Source organism: Rattus rattus, chromosome 1 (genome assembly GCF_011064425.1).
Source record: "Rattus rattus isolate New Zealand chromosome 1, Rrattus_CSIRO_v1, whole genome shotgun sequence".
NCBI lineage: Eukaryota > Metazoa > Chordata > Mammalia > Rodentia > Muridae > Rattus > Rattus rattus.
Window position 1 is genome coordinate 167,658,371 of NC_046154.1, and position 23,602 is coordinate 167,681,972.

Below are 23,602 nucleotides of genomic sequence, written 5' to 3' on the forward strand. Positions count from 1 at the left end.
ATCTTGAAAATGAGGAACTGGAAGCCACACAGACAAAGCTGATTCGAGGAAATGTCATGGGTCACACGACACCCGGAAGGGCCCCTTCCTGTTCTTGCCTTGTTGAATTCAGTCTAGCTCTCCCTTCCTCCAACTCACCTTTTGCTGGAGTGGTTCCCGCCTCTTTGTCTTTATTTGGTTCTGTGTGGAAAGTACAAGCACATCTTTAAAAGTGTCTTACAGCACTTTATTGGGTGAGTGGAGGGAGAGGAAGAAAATAAATGATTGTGTTAATGTTGGTTCATACTCGTTATGCTACATATTAATCGGGAGTTTGGGGATTGTAATTCAGACTCACTCTAACCCTTAATCAAAGCAGTTAATAAATGTGATCGTTTTAAAAGTCTAGACAAAACCATGCAATACACATTTTGTTAAAATACACTTAACCCAGGGCCAGGTCTGGTGGCACACTCTTTTAACCCCAGCACAAACAAGTTGGAGGCAGAGGATCTCTCTGAGTTCAAGGACAGGCTGGTCTACAGTCTTTGAGCTTCAGGACAGCCAGGGTTACAAAGAGAGCCCCTGTCCCAATAAGACAAACTTTCCCACGAGAGAGAGAGAGAGAGAGAGAGAGAGAGAGAGAGAGAGAGAGAGAGAGAGAGAGAGAGAGAGAGAGAGAGAGAGAGAGAGACAGAGAGAGAGAGAGAGAGAGAGAGAGACAGAGAGAGACAGAGAGAGAGAAACAGAGACAGAGACAGAGAGAAACAGAGAGAGACAGAGAGACAGAGAGAGACAGAGAGAGACAGAGAGAGACAGAGAGAGAGAGACAGAGAGAGAGAGACAGAGAGACAGAGAGAGAGACAGAGAGAGACAGAGAGAGAGACAGAGAGAGACAGAGAGAGAGACAGAGAGAGAGAGACAGAGAAAGAAGAGAGACAGAGAGAGACAGACACACACACACACAGAGAGAGAGAGAGAGAGAGAGAGAGAGAGAGAGAGAGAACCCATATACACCTGACTCTACCAGGACCATATTATATATCAGAGTAGAACTAATTATACTCTGAGGATCACTTTGTTTTAGAGGTCAGCCAGGGACATTTAGCCTCTGGTTGTTACAAGGAGGTATAAAACAGTTGTGAGATGTTTGCAGTTTCAAAAATGTTCTCGTGGGCACACAGATCTTCTGGATTAAGTCGGGTGGCAATAGATGTGTTAACAGGGCAGTGAGGTCAGACCTGGTCAGTTGCCATCATCTACCTTGTATTTCTTTCTGTTCAGAATCACGACAGTTTAGAGATGAGAAGATAGTATGTGTGAGGTAATAATCGTTAGGGCTGGAGGGATGGCTCAGTAGCTAAGAGAACTTGCTGTTCAAACATGAGGGTCTATGCTTGGAGCCCAGCACCTATGTCAGGTGGCTGGCATTGCCTGTAATGCCACCCCTCTTCTGGCTTCTGCTGCACTCACGTACATGAGCATGTGCATTCATTCACACAGATACCCACATACAAATACATCTCAAAACATTAAAGTAACATGGCCTCCATGATGGGATGTTTTCTATGCTTTGATTTTATTGGTGGTGGTGGTGGTGGTGGTGGTGGTGGTGTGTGTGTGTGTGTGTGTGTGTGTGTGTGTGTGTGTGTATGTGTGTGTGTGTGTTATTTTAGGGAGTAGTTTGCAAGGGTGAAGGGTGGATATGAGTAGACCGGGAGATGAGCGGGACTAGGGTGCATGATGTGAAACTCACAGAGAATCGATTAAAGTTAAAAAAAAAAAAAATAAGATGGCAAAACAAAAAACACAAGAAACTGTTTCAACCAGAGCTGGGCATGGTGGCTCACATTGTAATTCTATGGAACCAAAAGGATCATGAGTTCAAAACTAGCCTGAGATACAGGAGACCCTGTTTCAAACAAACAAGCAAAAACAAGACCAAACCAACCAACCAACCAAAAGACCCCATTAAATATCATTTCATGCATGAGTTCTTTCCTCCACACCCTGTCTGTCTGACTGTCTCCATAACTAGAGAGCCAGATCTCAGCTAAGGACTATCTCAACGGAGTATGAAAGGAGGCTTTTTAGCCGTAGTAGCTCAGTATTGTATAATAAATATGGCAGAATAAGAGAAACATAATTGGTAGTGGCCTAGCACAACCTCCGACCGGCTGGCAGAAGGGAAAGGCGTATTTGTCATGGCCTCTAGGTTCTCAGTGCGCTCAGGAAGGGCCAAGGTAAGCCTTAAATACGAGAAGTAAACGAGAAGTAAACAGCAAGGAAGACGGAGATCCTAAGAAGAATGTCACAAGTCTCCAGTGGCTTCAAGATTGACATCTGCAAACCTGAGCTTGCCCATTTGACCTCTTAGGGGCAGGGAGCCCATTTCATTCATTTGGAAATTCAGCAGTATTCCTTAGTGCTTAAGGTTTTCAGTGAGGCTGGTCGTCCTAGCTAGACAAAGAGGCTTCTATGTGCAGCTTGGATCTCCAGACTGCCCTCTGAGAAGCTATCTCCAGGACAGAAAGGCTACATAATCCTCTCATAAATTTCTAGAAAAGAAAAGGAAAGAAGAGAGAGAGAGAGAGAGAGAGAGAGAGAGAGAGAGAGAGAGGTGGTGGGGGGGGGCTAGAAATTGAAACTTTATTCAGTTCTACTTTGACTCAGGCAGAACTAGGCAGCAGCGGCCTCCCACACCCTGAGTCCACACTACACTGCCAGCTCAGGTAACCAGCATGCTACCCTGACAGGTGAGCATGTCAGCATAGCTGCTGACCTGTGGTTCATTGTCCTGCAGGCCTTGTTTTATTTTCCATTTGCCTGCAAACCAACAGTACAGGAAACTGCTATTTCTGTTTAGAACTCCGCGATGTGTCTGGTACAGGGAGTCTCAGCTTTCAAATGTTTGGAAGAGAGCCCTGTCTCTGTCTCCGGGGTTAGGGTGCTGCCTGGAGTTGTGTGTGAGGTAAAGGCCCAGCGAGTGACTTGCTAGATTCCTCTTTAAGGCGGAAGGGTGGTGAGAAAGAGGTTGTTGTGGTTGTTATGTTTTTGTTTCTCTGGCCTGGTGGCTGGCTTGTGGGACAATGTGGCCTGGCTGGGTGGCTTGTGGGACAGTGCACATGATTTTTGGCTTCTTTCCTCTTGGCAGAATACACCGACGACTCCTGAGGGCTACACTGAGCTTTTAACCATCTGTTGGGTTGTCTCCTCTCTGCTCCAGTCTCTAGTCTATGCCTTAACCCACAGGTCTCCTACATGTAAAGCAGACTTGGTATGTTCCTGGCTGCATGCAGTCCTACCAAGAATTCTGCTGGATACTTTTAATTATTTCCGCCCCCCACCCCCCAATCTGGCAGGCAAGCAAATACTAATGACTCAATAAATTGGATCTGGGGATGTGCTACAGGGATCTCAAACCTTTCTGCAAACTTCCTAAACAGTTTCTGAAGGTGCCCGATGGTGACGTAGACCGAGTCGAGAAGCTGCTGAGATGGGCTCCATGTTCCGTAATCACAAGAAACACGGAAACTTCTGTCTTTCACTAAGTCGGGGATAGCTTCATCAATGCTTTGCCTTAACCAAGGTGAAATGTGAAGCCAGCAACAACTCTTATGTGACTGAAGGACTTGGAAAGGATCCGAAAATATACCATAGGAAGCACTGTTCAAATCGGGTTAACACACTGTGGATTATTTTTGTTACCAACTGATCACACCTGTCATCATCCAGTGTCTCAGTAGAAAGTAGGTTAAAGCTCACAGCATCCACGGAGACCAAATCATGCTGGGACGGACTTCAGCATCCGCGGCTCAAATGCACGAGGAGGCGATGGCTTAACTTACCTTCTGGGGGAGGGGCTGGGGCGGACACTTCATTTTCTAGAATGGAAAAGAATGACGGAAGTGTTAGGCTCTCTTCTCATAAGTCGGGGGGCTCTGCTCTGGCTGCCGTCTTCCTGTGCTTGCTGACAGAGGACCAGCCGTAGCATTTGGAGGCCCAGCACACTGCCTTGCGGTGTGTGGTGGGACCCGAGGACCCCAAACGGCCTGATAAAGGTGGGGCACTGTGATGCCAGAGAGAGCAGAGCTGAGACGAAGATCCAGGCTAAGCTCGCGGCCTCGCGGCTTCGCAGCTTCGTTATTCATTCAAGACCAGAAGGAGCAGCGCACACCTGCAATCCCAGTCCTTTCCAGGTAGAGGCAGGAAAAGTGGAGTTCGTTGTCATCTAGGTCTGTCCCCTGAGCTCCAGGACAATCAGGGCTATCTAAAAGTCTGACTCGAAATGTGAAAACACACAAAACCTCATCCAAGCAAGTGCAGACTGGGTATTTAATTTTGCCTGGAATCATGCCCATGGCATTGATTTGATATTGGAGGGCTGCTGTCAGGACAAAATGAGACCCAGAAAATGACAAACGTGTACTGTGGAGCTTTAAGTCCCCTTACTGACTGACCTAGGTCGCCGCTTGGCACAGTAATGTAGCTTGGTTTTCTTGAGGGGACCCCTAACAGTGGGGACAGGGGCCACCTCTGACTCTATTGCCAGCTTTTGGATCCCTTTTTCTCTTACTGGGTAGCCCCGTCTGCCCTTAATATGAGGAGAACCACCTACTCTTACTGCAACTTGATATGCCATGGCTGGTTGATATCTGGGGGAGCCTGCCCATTTCTCAAAAGGAGGAGTGGAATGGGGGGAGCGTGCAGAGGGGAGGTGGAAGGAACAAGGGAGGAGAGGAGGGAGGGAAAACTGCCTGGTAGTGATGGGGGGAGAAGGGGGGGTGGTTCCTTATAACAACAGCAACAAGGAAAAGGCACCAAGGTGACGCCAGTAAGGTCTTTTTGTCACAAGGACACTTTCTGAAAGGTCAGCACAAAACAGCCCTCAGTCCTCTGATTCTGTGGCTTTTCATTCATTACAAGGCAAAGCTAGGGTCTCTGGGAAACAGAATTAAGCCCCCCCCCCATGCTGGTTTCGTTAAGGATACATGCCTAGACTCCTACCTACGCTTACCAAGCAGTTCTAAAGCGCAGGATTGGAGATTTTACATGTGACTTTGTGTATGCGGTGTGCAAAGTGTGGAGCAGTACGGCCGCCGTGCAGTCTGATAAGGAACCTTCCATTAGAGCACATACTATTTCCAAGTAGCTACAGGCACACCCCAGGGTGTAAGGGCATACAGATGTCCCTGTGGGCTTCCCGTAGGCACTCAGAACTGGGTGTTATCGGTTCTGTGTGAGTAAACTAGATGCCTTAATTCCAGAACAGGAAGAGAATGTTAACGAAGGCAATCTCCTTTAAAAGTGTTTCCCCCCACTTGATCACTAAACAAAACCCAAGGATAAGAAAGTTGTATTTTAGGCAGATAATGGGATCCCAGGAGCTTCCTTTTTGTCCCTGTCTAGGATGCTTCACATCTGCATGGCTGTGGGATTGCTCTGGACGTTAGTGTGCTCAGGATGGAATGAGTTGAAACAAATGAGTGGATTATGCCGTGACAGAAATCAGAAAAGGAGAAATGCAGGGATGCTGAGTGTAGCCATGTCTTTTAAAAATTATATTTTGGGGCTGGAGAGATGGCTCAGTGGTTAAGAGCACTGACTTCTCTTCCAGAGGTCCTGAGTTCAAAACCTAGCAGCCACATGGTGGCTCACAACCATCTGTAATGGGGACCTGATGACCTCTTCTGGTGTGTCTGAAGACAGCTACAGTGTACTTATATATAATAAATAAATAAATCTTTTTAAAAATTCAAAATTCGTACCCAATAAAAGCTTCAATTTGTCTACTTACCCATCTGATTCTTTTTGCAAATATTCTGGTGGTCAGGAGGTATTTTACTATAATGAGATGATAGATAGATAGATAGATAGATAGATAGATAGATAGATAGATAGATAGATAGATCAGTAGATGGATGGATGAATGGTTACCTAGGCAGATATTAAAGGAGAAAAAGTACAGAACCTTCCATGCAAGCAGAAGATAACATGGCAGGATGTGAGGTCATTCACAGACAGAGGGAAACACTTATATCCCTTTAGATGCCATTGTCAAGAATCCTTACATTCACAGAAAGTATCATCAATGTCGTTGTCCTCTAGAAGAAGGAAGCCTCAGCCCTTTTATTTCCAGAGATCAGAGTGAAGAAATGGGAACCTGGTATTGACATCTTGGCTCTAGGTAAATTGTTGCGGTGCATGGACAGATATCAGAGTACCAGTGTAGGAATCCAGTTTCTCTGACATAGTGTCTTGTGGCCTGAGCCATGGCTACACCATACCCACAGACCTCTTCTTGGCTCTTTCTGCAGACAGTGCTGTCTCCTGATCCTTCCTCCCCACAGTTGTAGAAGTCGTTTATTGTGCTGCTGAGCTCGAGCCCATTACTGTCTGGGAAGGTCTCTTACCCACTGGGTTAGCTCTATTCCCTCAAGGTTAGCCTCCAAAGCCATGGCTGCACTTTCTTGCTTCTCCCCCTCTTACTGTGCTACCTCAGCCATTCTCTTCTGGAACTGTATTCTCTGTCCATCCTCTGACCTTCCTGCCACTGAAGGTCACTGTCTTGTTCTTTTCCCCATTGGGCTTTTCCTTTGTGACTACATCAAATAGAACTAAATGGGACCCTGGCTTTGGAACTACCCTACCTACTATTACACTTGGCCCACCTTTATGGCTTCTTCCAAGGCCCTCTGGGCTGTGACCTTCTTTTTGTTCCTTATCATAATACACTACTCATCAGCTATGATTTGGTTATTTCCCAGCAGTCTTGATATACTTATCCCCTTCTGCAATTAAATATTGACTGGGATGCCTATTTTTCCAATCTCCCTGGCATCTTGTTGCTTTGCTGAAAACACATTAAGTGTAGAGTAAGCTAACAGAAGAATGTAGAAAGGCTGCATGGGTGGTTGTGGGCAAGCTATTGAGTTGAATCAGGCTCTCAGCTTTGTGGCTGAGACAAGATCTTACTATGGAGCTCTGGCTAGCATCAAACATTTTGTGTAGCCCAGGCTAGTCTAGAACACATTGCAATTCTTTTGCCTCAGCCTTAGAAATTGCTGGACCTCCAAGCATGCATTACAACACACAGCACGAGGCATATTTCCTACGGACAGCTATGGGGTTGTTTTTTTGTTTTGTTTTGTTTTGTTTTAAGATCCAACTGGTGCCTTGGGTGATTTCTAACCAAATAAATTAGAATCATCTTGGATGCTGAAAGCTGGACGCGTGCCCTGAATACAAATTGTCCATTTCCATTGTGTCTGAAGGACCCATGCACTACTCGGCAGGCCAAAATATAAAAACACAATGAGGATTTAAGAGCTTTGACTCAGCTGCCTCAGGTCCGGGAGACACAGTTTTTACCAGCCAGCTGTAACGATTGACCAAGCTGCTCAGGCCTCTGCATGGAAGTGAAAGTTGTATGCTTCTGTGAAAAGGAAATTTGCCCTCTGAAGAACACAAAAAGCCCGTTACTTTGCAGTCAACAAATACACAGCCACCACTTACTGACCCCTGTTGAGTTTGGGAGTAATTTAAATTGACGTTTTTAACTCTAGAGAGTTATTGCTTGTGATTATCCCTTTTCTGCCCAGGAACTGAAACCCGGACAGACCACACAGTTCATGAGGAGAAGCTAGGCTCTGTACCTCCTAGAGCAGTTGTTCACAATGACTATTCATAAAGTAACAAAATTACTGTTAAGGAGTAGCAATGAAAATAAATTTATGGTTTGGGGGTCAGCACAACATGAGGAACTGAATTAAAGGGTCAAAGCTTTAGGAAGGCTGAGAACCACTGTTCTAGAGGGAAGCTAGGGTCCATACCTTCATCCCCATCCCCATCCCCAGGCTGGCCTGAGAGCCTACCCTCTGCCGCAGGCCTCTGCTTCTTTTCTCAGTTGCTCTGAAGGAGGCAGAAGAAGCGAGCTGACAGACTTTGCAACATTGTTACTTCACTTTTCTCTCAAATCACCTTCATGGTCACATGATCTCTTATGCTGCTCCACCTCCCGAAGCATCCCTCCGTTTCCTGATTAGGAAGCTGAACTAACAACAAAGTCTCCATCTCAGGGTGGTCCGCAGGAAAGAAAGCGTTAATAAATGCATGGTCTAAATGTCATTGCTTCCTGGTTTTTCTTAACGATCTTCATTTTTACTTGGCCACACCTGAACAAGAAACGTCTGTCTACTATGCCACCTGTTAAGGATTCATCTAATTTTTAGAACCAGGGACTTCTCAGTGTTAAAATGTGTGGGGAATTGGGGTGGTGGCTGAGAAGACAGCCCGGAGTGGGACAGATGTCCTCTCCCCCTGCACCCTAACTGTAAAACGGGAGCTACTACTAAACTGAGTATAATTCATTGCTAGCATTGCAGTTCACAAGTTAGAGAAGCAGGTCAGTCGTCAACCAGTCATCAATTGTGCCAAAACAAATGGAGAATGGAAAAAAACAAAACAAACAAAAAACAAAACCCTCCTGTCATTTCCGGAGTTCGTGCAACCTAGAGGCAATCGGTGACCAGAAATGGTGACAGCCAAGCAGACTTGACTCAGAAAATGAACCATTCCCAAAGTTTCAGCACCCCCATGGGGTGTCCTTTAGTGTTGCCTGTATTGCTGCTTGGGTGTCTTTCTCTCTCATTTCTTTGTCTCGGACAGATCCTGGCATGATCAGCCTTGCCACTAAAATCATTTGCACACACCCCAAGTTCACTGGCTGCTGCTAAGGTAGCCATTCATTAGTAGCGATATCCCTCATACCCGCACCGGGTATGGGGTAGGTGGCAGTACCCATTGTGAGTCTGGCTTACGAAGCTGGCTGAGAGAGGAGACCCCTGTGTTTAAGGGACTCGCACGTGAATGGTTGCCAGTATTGACTAGTTCTGTTGCCCTCCTCACTCTGCCCTCTTAGAGTTCTCGGGACTCGGGACTTCCATGGACCCTAGAGCATCAGAAACTGCCGTTTGCACAGGATCTGATCAAACCGCAGGTTGGGAGGCGAGATCAGTGGCCAAGTTCCAAATTCCGCATTTCTCACAGGCTTGTGGGCACTGCTGGTGCCGCTGGCCCACAGCCTACACGTGGAGCATCACGGCGCAGCTCAGACCCTTCAAGGTCCCCTCTTCCACTTCCAGGTCATAGATGGCTGTAAATGCTAAAGCGTTTACAGTAGCCGAGGGCCTTTCTTCCCTCTTTGGTCACAAGCTTCTTAAGGACAAGGCCCGTCTACTTTTCCTTTCCAAGTTCCACACAGCAGGTGCTCTATAAATATAGCTGACTGGCAGGCTGCTCGTACCGCACAAAAGCCCCTTCTCCTCCCTGCCAAGAAACCAAGAACAGTCCCCTGCTGCTCTACGGGGAGCCTTCTTCAGCTGTATTACCCACAGGGAACACTATGTCTTCCATTGCTGTCCTGCTGGCTGAGGCTCCCAGGCACCCGCCCAAATCCATCTTTTAGATTTCATCTTAACTGTCAACACACCGCTTGCGTTTCTTAACAAGGGCAGGAGAGCAATCGCGGCTAGGGTAGTGGCTCTCAGGAACAACGCACCCCTTTCCTTTCTAAGGAATCTGTCCCCCTTTAAAAAATCTAGGCTGGAAAAGCAATTAGAACCAAGGAACCTGTCCCACCAATTTCTGGGTAGCTGGTAGGTGGTTCCCTGTGTAGTAATAGCCAAGAGGCCCCTCTTCTGGCTAATTTTCCAGATCTTAAACAGGCAGATAGATATTGACAAAGCAAGAGGCCACTAAACTTCTGCCTACTTAAAAGCTAAAATACTGAGCCCGAGCTTTGCGAAGCAACTGGATAAAGGGTGCTCCCCTCTCCGTACTCATCCGTTAGCAGAAAACCATCCCAATAGGTCTGGAAGAGCAGGACCATGTAAGTTGCCGAAGAGGAGGAGGAGGAGGAAGAGGATGAGAGGCGAAAGGGAAATAGATAACCAGACAGAGTCCAAAGATCTTAGTGGAAAGCACACAACTGAGCAGGATTCAGAAACAGCAAAGGAGCTGGCGTCTGCCCTCCTAGACCCGAGCGGCGAGTCTTTGATCGTTTCTCGTTCACAGCAGGCTTTGCCTTTCTCTGCAAGGCTGAAATGCTTTCAGACGCTTGATCTATTTATGGTGGATTTTTCCTATGATCACCTACTGTAAAAAGCCCAGGTATGCCGCCGATGGCAGGCCCGCACGGCTTCTGCCCAGGCATTCTAATTGACGGGCACTGGTGGCAGGCATGAGACAACCTCACACATGGCCTTCAGCTGCTGAAGAAACACTGGGAACCAGGAACTCCATAAATGGGGCGGCTCTCGCCTGCCGGTGGAAGCCATTTCCCCTTTCCATGCCAAGGGTTTTGTGGTCAGTAACTTAAGGGTGGGGAAGGGAAATCTTAACTCTTAGAGAGCATGGCTGTGTCTGTCCACTAAAATGACATCATTCAGTTGTCTCTTCTTCATAGGCTCACTGCCTCCCACCAGGCTGCCGTAGTAGCTTTCCATAATAAAACTATTATTACACGATTATATTTCATATTGTCATGTATTTAAATACATGTCACTGCATTCACACTGTAATACACTGTCATTAAAAATATTCCGTGGACCCTTGGATGTAATCTCATTTAAGCTGTCATACTAGCTGTCCATAAATAGTATTACATTATTGCATTTTTAAAAAGATTTATTTATTTTATGTATGTCACTGTTGTCGGACACACCAGAAGAGGGCATCAGATCCCATTACAGATGGTTGTGAGCCACCATGTGGGTGCTGGGACTTGAACTCAGGACCTCTGGAGGAGTAGCCAGCGCTCTTAACCACTGAGCCATCTCTCCAGCCCCACATTGTTGCATTTTTACATTGTCATATATTTAAGCAATATACTATCATTCAAAAATTCTGCAGGCCCTTAGGTATAATTTCATCTCATTTTTTTATATTATGGAGGGCATAATTAATTACACCGCATGAATGTTATACGAGCCTAGAGGCAGGAGGGACACATTAAAAAGTTATCACTGAATGCTATGTCTTTTGTGGTTTGCATTCTGTCACCTATGGAGAAAGCTTTTGGAAAAACGAATCTTCTAAAGCCATCCTTTGGTAATATGACCCCCAGGAGAAGAAAATGATAGGGCTTACTTATCTTTGAGACAGAATATACATAGATCAAGCTAGATATGAAATTCTCCTATATCTACCACCTCTTGAGTGCTGGGGTCACAAGAGTGGCCTACCATGGTCAGACTTAATTATTATTTACATGTTAAAGCACATGTGTGTGTGTGTGTGGGGGGTTATGTGCAGGTGCCCATGTGTGTGTGGCCTTCAGGTATCTTTTTTTTTCTTTTTTTTTTTTTTTTTTTTTAGGAGCTGGGGATCAACCCAGGGCCTTGTGTTTGCTAGGCAAGCGCTCTACCACTGAGCTAAATCCCCAACCCTTGGGCTTCAGGTATAAACCTTGGGTCGTCAGGCTCGGTGGCCAGAGTCTTCCCTTGCTGAGCCATCTTGCTGACCTGTATTTCTTATTTTCAAGGTAATATTCTGAGCTCAAAATGAAATATGTAACAATGTTATATATATTGTACACATCAGTCACATTGACTTTACCCAGCCCACTGTTAGAGAGGTCACTTTTGGTAGCGTAGCAAATTCTCTTCCTTTTTCCATTAAAAGGGCATTGAGTGTTGATGCATTCTCTGTTCTGACAGTGGACTCTGGCACTTTCTCTACTTGGAGAAAATACCTGGACAACAGCACGCCAGAAGGAAATAGCCTCAGTGTAAAACACGGTTTGCATGGAGACCTTACCATCTAGGGAAATGTCGGCTGTATTAAATTACTGTCACCAAAAGCAAACACTTGATTTATAATAACAGTTCTCCAAGTCTGGGCTGGGATTCCTGAGTCCAGAAAACTCCTTTAGAGAGTCCAGAATATCAACTTTACTTCTTTGTTTTAAGATATAATTTTTATCTTTCATTCACATTCTCACTGGTAAATTGTGAAGTTTTTTTTCCCCAAAGGACACACCACATGTGATGACATCAGCATTCTGACAGATAGAATGCATGCTTATATATTTTAATGTTTCAAAGATCTTTTGATTTTTAATTTCCTCCAATGTAATATCCAGAAACTGGTCAATACCTTCAATAACTAAGAGTGGTGTGCTTGAAATTCTACTCACTTCCAAGGTTGGGGAGTCCTAGCAACATAGCAAGGTCCTGTTCTAAAAGCATAAGTATATATATATATATATATGTGTGTGTGTGTGTGTGTGTGTGTGTGTATGTGTGTGTGTGTGTGTGTGTGTATGTGAAATATGTATCTAGGTGAGAATAAAAAGATTTTTTTGGGTAAGGCCTTTTTTTTAGCGCAAAAAAAAACTTCATTTGGAGCTTTGATTGATCATAGTGTGAAGCTGCTCTTACAGAGGACCCAGGTTCACTTCTTAGCACCCAGATGATGGCTCACAACTCTATGTGGTTCCAGGGTATCTGACACCATCTTCTGGCACTGCATGCATGTGAGGCACAGAGATAAATGCAGACAAAATACCCACCCACATACAATAAACAATAAATAAATCTTTTTTAAAAAATTGTGGCCAAATAGGGAGACACATGTCATTAATTCCGGTACTCAGGAGGCAGAAGGAGGAGGCTCTCTGTGAGTTCAAGGCTGGTCTGGTCTGCAGAGTGAGTCCTAGGTCAGTCAATGCTACATAGTGAGACACCATTTAAAAACTTGGCTGTCATCTTTCTCTACCATCACCTCCTCCTCCTCCTCTTCTCCCCCCTCCTCCTCTTCCTCCTCCTCCTCTTCTCCCCCCCTCCTCCTCTTCCTCCTCCTCCTCTTCCTCCCCCCCCTTTTTTGTGAGGTCTCAAAAGTGGGAGGGTGAACCTGGGAGGACTGGGAGTGAATGTGATGGGGCACATTATGTGAAATTCCCAAACGATCGATAAGAATATGCTGGAAAACAAAACTATAAAGTGACCTTGGAGGTAGCAACTTTGTTTTCCTATGGGCACAACGACAGAGACAACATCCCTTACTATCACTTCCTCCATAATATTCCTTCCATCTGCCTGATTCACTTATCCAGGTAACAGCTGCTGATCTCAAAATTACAAGGGCCACTGGGGAGGCAAATACAGCTTCTGAAGCTGCCTCACTGAGGTCCCTGAGACGCGCCGAAGTCTTGGTCCAGCACAGAACACTGGCCTTGGGGGAGGCAAGTTGCCTAAACAAGCAACTTTAAAGATGTCGCTGGCCCTTGGGTGACGACCTTGTGTTTTCATGGCCTTGAAAGGAGCATGCTTTCTTGATGCTGGCTGTTCTTAAGGTTGCAGTCAACCCTCCATAGCTAGTCCATCAGGCCCTGCACATAACAGAAGGCGGGGTTTCATCTAGTGATGAACCGCACAAAAAAGCGACCTTTCAGCAAAGAGCAACAGAAAAGCTAATAATCGATGGTGATTCAAAATGCAAATTCAAACACATCTGACACAACGAAACTGTAGTTTGAGTTCTTGGGATGACACATTCTACTGTATCTGTAAGGCAAAGTTAAATTACATGCCCTGTGAGCTATTGATCACTTTTGGTTTTTGAGATGGAATCTCATGTCGCCCAGGCTAACCTTACAGCTGCCATGTAGCTAAGGATGGCCTTGAGCTACTAATCTTCCTGCCTCTATCCCCTAGCTTCTGGGAGCCCAGGCCTGTGTTACAGCACCCGGCTCCTGTTTGCTTCCTTTTTAAAATGTAGAGGGGTTGTTGTTGTTGCTGTTGGTTTGTTTTTTTAAAGTACAGATATATTACATTTTAGAAACATTTCTACCCAGTATTGACTAAAATGCTAAAGATTACCAGGTTCTAGAACAAAGTGAACCCTTAGCATTGCAGACAGCCCTACTCATTACAATGGTTTAACCCATGTAATCCAGATTTATCTGCTCTGGCCACACGTTGCTGAGGGCTCTGAATAGACAAAGTTTAATTGTGCATGGATTCTGAAGATTTTAATGACTCACAGTGCAGCTTGATGGAATTTCCCTAAATCCACGGGGCTTTTTTTTTTTTTTAAAAAGACCTCTCCGTTACTTTGTGTTTTGTTTGCATTGTACGTGTTTCAACTCGCACACTGAAAGAGGATGAAGACACAGGCATTGTCACACAGCAACAAGTACAGGACATTTCACTCAGGACGATGACTTAGCTTCTTTATCTCCTGTTTCCAAAGACAATCAAATGAGGTCAGAATGGCCCATGGGTAAAACTGGACACAAATTTCAAGAAGTTGAAATCGTTTAGCACACGTCATAAGGAAACAATTTCACAAGTGATTTGCATAGTCAATATATTTTTCCCTTTCGATTCCCCACTTTGTCTTACCCCCAGGGGTCTGTATTGTTGACTCTGTTTGTAGTCAGAAGGGATTAAATCCCTTCAAGGCCTTCACCCAAGCGCCTGTGGGACTCACTCTGGGTGACTTTTTAAAAGCAGAGGAAAGAGAGTGCTGATGCCAGATGAGGTCATAAAAGTAAGATTCCAGAGCAATAAACCAGTGGCACTCGATTTGTTACACATCTCATCCATGTGCAGTCCAGACTACCTCCTTATGTAGTTATCTGTGAAAAATTCAGAATCAGGAAGACGGACTGCTAAAGGCAGCTATAGAGAAATCTTGTGTCCCTTAAACCCAAGTCATAACTGTTGGTGGCATTCAGTTGAATAGTTATAGGCTTAACTATTCAAGGTGACATTTTCATCTAAGTGGGAAAGGTCATACCCACCACAGTGGAGAAGCAAGGAAACAGCTCAGTGTCCTTTTCTTTCTGACAGCTGGAGGCCCTTCGACACTCACACTTCAATGGGAACACAACAAAGGCTCTGGAGTATAGACCCTTGTTTTTAAAATCTGAATTGCATAAAAACTAAGCTTTTTCACTCTGAGTAAAATAAGCACATACTCCTTTTTTCTTTTTTTTTTTTTTTTTTCAGAGATGGGGACCGAACCCAGGGCCTTTTGTTTGCTTAGGCAAATATCCTCCCACTTGGCTAAATCCCCAACCCCAAGCACATACTCCTGATGGCAACAATAATACCAGCTCCAAGTATTGGATCATTGCCTGCTTGTAACCCCCAACTCTCAAGAAACAGAGGCAAGAGGAATGCCAAGTTCAAGGCCAGCCAGAGCTCCACAGAAAGAACCAGGCTAGCCAAGACCGCACAGCAAGACTCTGTTTCAAAAACCCACAACTAAAACAAACAAAAAAAAAACCCAAGACAACCTTTATCTGGTTATGTGTTATAAATTAACAACAGGTTAGGAGGAAGCAGACGATGTTGTTGGGAATAACCAAAGCTTCTATCACATGTGAGTGTTTAATGCCTTATGTCTGACAAAGGCTCTGGACTTACTGCCTTCAGTCTTGCTGTATGGTAAGGTCTTGATCTGAGCACTTTACCTGATTTATTTTCATTTTTACAAAGACCTTGCAAGTCAGGTATTATTTTAATCACGTTTTATAAATGGGAGAACCAAGGCATAGAAAGTATATGGAACTTAGTACATAGTTCAGCAGGAATTTAAGCTATCTAGAATGTTCCATTAGTACCATACAGCAATGTTTGATGATTATATATATATATATATATGAAAAATGCAAAATACAGAGGACAATCATAAAGACATCTAATTCCAACTATGATAGACTACAGTGTTCAATTGTATGAATAAGTCAACTTTCACTATAAATAGGACATGGGCTATGGCATGACATTTTATAAAAGACAAAGGCCCCAGGGAGAGCATCCTGGGAAATTTTAGGAGGAGGTTTATGATGCTATCTGGAGAAGGCTTGAATGATTTGAAGAAGAAAACAGATAACTAAAAACAAGTCAAAACTCAAGTAAAACAGACTCACAAGACCTAACGCCTGACATATGAAATGTAACTTTAGATATTTCATTTGTGTGCCAAACTAGCCTATAAAAAGATTCTTAGGGAGCATAAAAGGGCAAAAGTCTTATCGGAGTGGATTTAAACTTGAAAGACACAATGAGAGTCAGCTTATAGTTGGCTCCTCGCGAACTCGTCTTAGAGGGAGAAACACACACAGGGCGGGATGAACTCCCTGGCTCCCTGCTAACTCACTCGCCCACCCACACCTGTCCTGTGAGCTCTACGCGCTGATCTGGAATCACATGCAGAGACCGTAGGGTGGGGAGAGCCTGGAATTTGGCTTGCCGTCTATCCATGTGGCTGTGCGCATGCAGTCTCTGTAAGTTAAAACCTGTACCTGTCTACGCAGAACGGATTCGAGTGGGACAAGACAATACCATCACTTTGATTTAGGGCGGCTGCCTGCTAAAAAGTAAAAATGAAAATAAAACCCTATGGGGATACAGAGGTCGTATTCTCTCGGTTTATGAAATAATTGGCAGCCTCTGGGACCTGTAATGGCAAGGTCTTGGTTTCTTTTTCACAGTTTGGTCTTTGTTAATCAGCGTGTTGTCAGTTTGGGGGAATTGGCTCCTGAATGAAGACTAGATTCTTCACAATTTACCGAACTCGGAGTAACACAGTTCAGTAACCAACTTCTTGGGGGGATTATTGAATTTCCCCAGGATGCTACGCTCTGAACCAACGGAAGGGTTTCAGGAGAGAAAGAAAAGATCTCCTTGTTTCAAGAGCTGGTATTGAGTGGTAGTGAGACAGGGCTGATTTCTTATTGCTAAGACTTTCTCTCTGATATTTTTATCTAACACACACAAGGGCATCTAGAGATGTGGCCTAGAATTAGAACGAGCACAGAAATCACTGATGGCCAAGAGTCATCTTAGTGCTCCTTAATAGAGAGAGGCTCCACAGAGAAAATTAGAAAGGCGTGCTGGTAAAAATAGAAAATTTTAATAATAGTTAAACCTTCTTTAGAGGTCAGTAAAGACTCTGAGTTGTCATTTTAAAATAAGCTGGTCGTAAGCGATTTACGTTAAAAGAACCAGCATGCTTTCTAGGTCCATAAAAGCAACAGCAATAATTTCACACCTACTTCCTCTCATTGACCCCCTGAGGTTTTAAAAGAACGTGTTTGCAAGAGTTTGGCCGAAGATCCTTTTGTTCAAATTGCTAAGGAGATGATTGATTTGAAGGTGACTTCAGTTTGGGTAGGTTTTTCCAACATGAGTATCCGGTCTTTAAAATTGCCGTCGATAAGGAAGCACTGTAAAGCATGTGTTCTCATAGACCTTGAGAGTAAACACTTGAAACCTGGAAATGATGGTTGCTGGCCTGTATTCCCCGCCCTGGAGAGGCTGGGGGAGGAGGATGGCAGATTCAAGGCCGGGATGAGCTAGCTCCAGAGCGAGACACCACTTAGACAAAAATGAAAATGTCTGTGGGCCAGAGCCATATCTCAGGCCCAAAATAAAGCAAGCCTCCAAGAAAACCTAAGTACTTGACAAGTTTCCTGTCTCTCCAGCTTGCTGGGCCAGCAGGGAGTGTTGGACCTGTTTACCAGTCCCCTTACCCTTGACTGCCCTGCCATTCGAAATTCCTTGGAAACAAGAGGGAAGCGTCTTCAGCCTTACTAGACAAGAAGCAATGATGACACACTTGTTTCCCTAGTTGTTTTTTTTTTTTTTTAAAGCAGTTTATTTAGAGAGAGGGAGAGGAAAGAATCGCCGGGTCCTTTATTTATCTCCCTAACAGGTGCAGTACAGATGACCGTAAAAGCAGGCACTAAAAAAGAAGAATTCTGCCAAGCGCTAAGCCCCTCCAGCGTGCATTTACCCCAAGTATTCTTTCTTAAGCGGACAGACAGACAGACATCCCAACCAAGCCTTCACTGTGAGTCTCCTGTAGCGAGGCAGCTCTTCTCTGAATGCGTTGGGGGCGGTGGTGGTAGGAGGGGTTCATACTCTAGTACTTGTTCTGATCATTTCTTTTTGTCTTGTTTTTGAGATAGCATCTTACTATGTAGCCCAGGGTGGCCTTAAAGTTTCCATTCCCCTACTTCAGCCTCCCGGATGTTGGGATTCTGGGCATGTTTCGCCATAACACACCTGGCAGTAGAATGTCTACATTCCTCATCAGTCTTTTATTTGACAAACACGATCATGTGGAACTAGAGGGAAGATAGATGCTCTTGACCAACAAAAGGGCCTCCCCCTTTCTTCTCTATTTTTTTTATCTTGCTTCTTATAAATGAACTTCTTTCTAATCTAAGATTATATATTACATATTATATATTATTATATATAATAAGTATAATTTAGATTATATAATTATATATATAATTTATATTATATAATTATATAATTTAAGTTATATATCATATATATGTATGTGTACACAAACACCCATATATATCTATATCTTATCTATCTATATCTATATATATATATCTTTCCAAATCAAGTTTATTTTGGGACTTCAAATAAGCCACCCTGCGGCTTGCATGTGGAAGCTGAAGGTCGAAGAGTAAATATGAGAGGGAGGCTTTCCATCCCTGGGCTCCTTTTTTCGGCGATGACTAAGCCCCGAGCCACGCTGAGAAATAGGCAAGAGGTGAAGGATGCGGCCTTAGCTTCAGATTGGGTTTTGGACTCCTCAGAACATGAAGAGGTTCTAGGGACCAGGAAGAAAAGTACAGGAAGTGAGGGGAGCTTCCAGACTGAAAATTGTCTCTGTGACCATGTTCCCTCCTGCGCCCACTAAAAAAGACCCACGTAGACACAGCCAGGATTGTTCATTGAATGGCGAGACAGCTGAAAGGTCACGGCTTTCATTCCGGAAGTTACCTGGATATACCTTTACCGTTGGGGCCGTAAAGGACCCTGTGTTATCTTATGCCTTCGGCGTTAAAGAAAAAAAAATCTGGCACGAAAGAGGAGAAAATTATGAACCCACCCAATGTTTTGTTCAACGCCCAAGGTTTGGTGTCTCCAGACAAGTTATACATGCGAAATATGACAGCACCCGATATGTCACGTGATAAAAGTGAAATTCAGGGGTTGGGGATTTAGCTCAGTGGTAGAGCGCTTGCCTAGCAAGCGCAAGGCCCTGGGTTCGGTCCCCAGCTCCGAAAAAGAAAAAAAAAAAAGTGAAATTCATCCTGAGGCCTCAACCCAATGTGTGAGAAAAGAATCTTCCAAGAGTGCACAGAATCGAACGGTCAACAACTCCTGCAGATGCTAAAGAACCCGGCCTTGAGGCTTCATCCCTACATGCTGCAGGGGTACAACCGTTTGTATGGCTTAAGAGTCATTTCATCTTGTTTGTATATTTTTATTACATTTTATTGTGTGTGTGTGTGTGTGTGTGTCCATGTGTGTGTCCGTGGGTGCCTGTGTGCCGTATGTGAGCTTGTGGAAGTCAGAGGACAACTTGTGACAGTTGGTTTCCTCCTTTCACTGTATGGGTTTCATGGATGGAACCACGGTTGATAATCTTGGTTCCCATTGCCTTTATACAACCCCATACTATTTTTAAACTAATAAAGATTCCGTCCCAAGAAGAAAGGTTATTGAAACTTCATTAAATTTTAGGTTGGTAGTTTCTTTTTGCCTGGAAAAAGGAAAATTTCCAGTGGCAGTTTCTGTCTTTGCATATTAGGACCCATGGGGCAATTATCCACGAAGATGGAGAGAAGTCACCTTATCGATCTCTTCGAAATGGAGTAGAGTCAGGCATAAGTGATACTTGAGACATGAATAAATCCATCAGCAAGGCACTCTGGGAGATTCTACCAACTGAAGCTTCCTTTCCACGCTGTCTCTTACCATCTGCTAGAAAAACATAACGGCCTCCGGTTCTATATGAATACAGACTGTAATATAAGTCCATGGGGTAAATGACACAGTCGTCCGAATGCATCTGCAGTGGGTGAAGGGCTGAGTAGGAAATGAGAAATGGTCACTCCTATGCTGGGCTCCATAGCAGAGCACACACCCAGCATGCATGAGGCCCTGGCTTTGATGCCCAGTGCCACCAAGGGAAAAAGATGCTTTCTGTTTCCGAAGGGGTCCTTCATTTAGCCAAGATATTTTCATGGCTCCAAACAGGAGCTATACTAAGACCCACTAGACTTTCTCCTTGAGGTTCAAAGCTGCACCCATCTTTCTTTTCCTTAGGATGACCCACTACCCGAAGGACTGACACCAGATTCCATGAACTAGGCCACTGCAGGGTGGAAGCATCTAAGCGAGGTGTCCTTTGCACCTTTAGGTGCTGAAAACTTGGTCTCTTTGCCAGATCCTGTGAAGACTCATGGCCTAGTGTTCCCAGCTGTGGAGGGGAAGGAAGCTCCAGCGAAGCTAGAAGAGCTGGCTCTTTGTGTGTGTGTGTGTGTGTGTGTGTGTGTGTGTGTGTGTGTGTGTGTGTGGTCTCTCCAGGTAGTTCTGGAACACGGCATGTTTTATTCTTGGTACTGTCATTCACAGGGTAGTTTCGGTGGAATAACAGCCAACAGTATTGACCGGGGAAACCATCCATCTACAGGGCGTGTGGCTGCTACAGACCAGCACAGAAATTACCATGTTCTTCGGAATGTAAATGACAGCGGTTGGTCATTAAAGGCTACAGTCTCAGGGGTTGGGGATTTAGCTCAATGGTAGAGTGCTTGCCTAGGAAGCTTAAGGCCCCTGGTTTGGTCCTCAGCTTGGGGGGACGGGACAAAGGCTACAGTCTCAGGAGGGCAAATCCAAGATGCAGTTCCTTTAACAATCAGTTCTGCTGCTAAGGGGATTTGAAAGGGAGATCTCTGCACTTCCTCCATGGCTTTTAAATATATCAGGGATGCTTTGGGGAATGCCACTTCCCACCAGCCAAATTTAAACTAAGCAAAGAATCTATGGGTATAAAATGACTGTCCTGGGTGGAGGGGCTCCTACGCAGACCATAAAATATAGTTTGACTGTGCCTAGCAAGCGCAAGGCCCTGGGTTCGGTCCTCAGCTCCGAAAAAAAAAAATATAGTTTGACAGCAAAAAACAAAGCAAAACAAAACCACTTTAGTCTTCATGTGAATTTATATTTTAAGTGTATAAAACACATATGAGTAAAAGCTATTTATCTTCTTTCTAGCTCTATAATTTCATCCTCTCTAGATGTAGAATAGATCGGATCAAGTTACCAAAGCAAACACAAACCGCCACTGTACCCAGCAGGCAGAATAATTTAATTCGCTTTATTGGTTCTGCAGCCTAGCACCTGACTTACTAATCTTTGAGCTTTCTGGTTGTTTTCAGTTGGGATTTCGAACAACAAGTGAAATTCAGACTAATTAAAAATAATCTTCTGTTTTCGGTTGGGAATCAGAAAAGGCACCTCACCCAAGTAAGCCTTGAAGGGGCAGGTCAAGTGACCCATCAGATAAAAGGGACATTTAATACACACGTAAATCATTTGCATTACAAATAAGACACTGCGCAGGGGTTAGACACACACACTTCCCCGGGGTTGGGATTAAGTTCCCATATTAATGCATGCATTTGGTGCGGTTATTTTGGGAGAAAGACTTCACCAGTCAGTGCTCTCTGCCACTAAATAGGGCCAACCTGTAACTGATCGCCCCAACCTGTCAGCACCGACTACCTAATTACATAAAGAAAAAGAAATACTTAAAAGCCTTTTCAGAATTTGGTTCGTAGCTCAACCCCAGCTTCAACACGTGGCGTCTTTTTTTGCAAAGTTCTTCACAAAAACGGCAACAAGCACTTTTCGGAATTCAAAATGCAAAGCCTAAATACTGCTTTTATGTTCTCTGCTAAGCCTGTGTGCATGTGTCTGTGCATGTGTGCAGGTTTGCTTTTATCTAGAGAGGAGAAGGAAAAAAAAAAAAAGATTCAAAAGCCCCAAGTGGAATGGATTTGGTTTAAATTTTTACATTTTTGTATCAGTCCCAAAGAAGCAAAACATCAAAAAGTTGGCTTGTCAAAAACTTGGCTCGTCAAAAACTTGGCCCGAGACTCAAAGGTATTCCTCTGTAATCTTCAGTAAAGGATGAAAGATTTATGTCATCCCAAGGGAAACCAGAGTCTGAGGTAATGCTTATAAAAGACGTTTCCACAAAAAGGTAGTTAACGTGTTTATGTGAATGCACATTTTCACTCTTCATAACCACGAACGCCAGTTTACTTACTAACCAGCAACTTTAAAACACTGACCTTTTTTACGGAAAGGAGAAATTTTTCTTCTAATGAAAACTACTCCTTTGTTGTCTTTCTTTTTTGTTCGTAATTTTTTTTTTAAAGGCTACATATTTTAAGATCGTATGCTACCAGACATATTCAGAAAGATTTTCTTTTCAAGTGAGAATTTCAAAGCTAGGCTCCCAGAGGACGAAGAAGAAGAAGAAGAAGAAGAAGAAGAAGAAGAAGAAGAAGAAGAAGAAGAGGAGGAGGAGGAGGAGGAGGAGGAGGAGGAGGTCGTCTCATTTGTGTATTTCAAATGTCTTCCTGTGAAAAAGAAAAATCCTACAAATAATATCACGATTCTTATTATTTGAAAACGACTGAATTTACGAAGTGCTTGAAAAAGCATCCTGCGGCCCCAATCCCTGCAAACTGCAAACACAAGGTGGAAATTTAGAGAAACAAAGTAGGGAGATCAGCTTGAAAATCCAGCCTCTTCACTGTGAGCAGTTCATATCTTTGATGTAAGCACTTTAAGGACCTCTGGAAACTGAAGGATATTTTCCACTTAATCACTGGCATCAATCAATATTGCTTTATAAACTATCCTTTTCAGATATTTCTCAGTTAATTATATAGCCTCCTGGCCTGTTCACACTCAAAAAATTTTTCTTTGCTCCCCATCCCAGTAATTCTACTGTTTCATAGTCTTTTTTTTTTTTTAAAAAACAGACAACTGTTTAAAAATAAATACCAAAATAAATATTAGAGACTATAATAAGAACATTTATAGGTGTTCTTACCCTCTTTCTTAGTGGGTTCTGGCATGACCACAGTAAAAGTTTACTCTCCGAAGGGTTTTCTCCTTTCTAGCAGCAGTTGACAGAAACCCCGAGGGCAGCAGAGAGATGGTGCGGGTCAGCTCGACAAGCAGCTGCTGAGAGGTGGGCCGTTTTTATACGGGCTCTGCCCATCAATCATGTTGGCGCCTCCCTTCTTCGGCACAAGGATGCTGAAACCTGACAGCTCTGGGACCTTTCTCACATCTGTTGTCTGCGCTCTGCTCTCTCGCCTGCTGGAAGGGCTCTCCTGTCGTCTCGTGTGGCAGATGCGAGCATCTCTAACTTTCTAAATTCAGCTGTGCCTCGTGTTCTTTCCTGTTCTCTGCCGCCCAACAGATGCGTTTGCCGACTCAGCAGTGCAGAGTTTCTTTGGGTGATAAAATAAATAAATGAAAACCATACTTCATGAGCCTGGCTTCTCTCTTAATTTTCACTAAGACTTGGGGGGAAAAGGTCTATTAAGACAATCATTTTTATGCCCACCTTAGTTGTTCATTTTCCTGATTTCTCAATTAATGAGATTAAACTTTTTGATTGTATTTCTACACCAATGTTAACTAGTTAAACTGAGTTCCAAGTTAGATACTTTGTTTTATTTTTCTCTATGGAGAATAGCAAAGCTGTCTAGTTT

General features: G+C 44.1%; 1 protein-coding gene across 1 annotated transcript in view; it reads right to left on the reverse strand.

Moving 5' to 3' along the window:
- The window catches only part of Mybpc1 (myosin binding protein C1), an 87,487-nt gene extending 64,474 nt beyond the window's left edge, over window positions 1–23,013 (reverse strand). The window contains exon 1 of the mRNA XM_032910951.1: window positions 22,933–23,013. Coding sequence (XP_032766842.1) covers window positions 22,933–22,957 — 25 coding nt within the window. The 5' untranslated portion in view covers window positions 22,958–23,013. The remainder of the gene's footprint in view (window positions 1–22,932) is intronic.
- Between the last annotated feature and the right edge of the window lie 589 nt (window positions 23,014–23,602).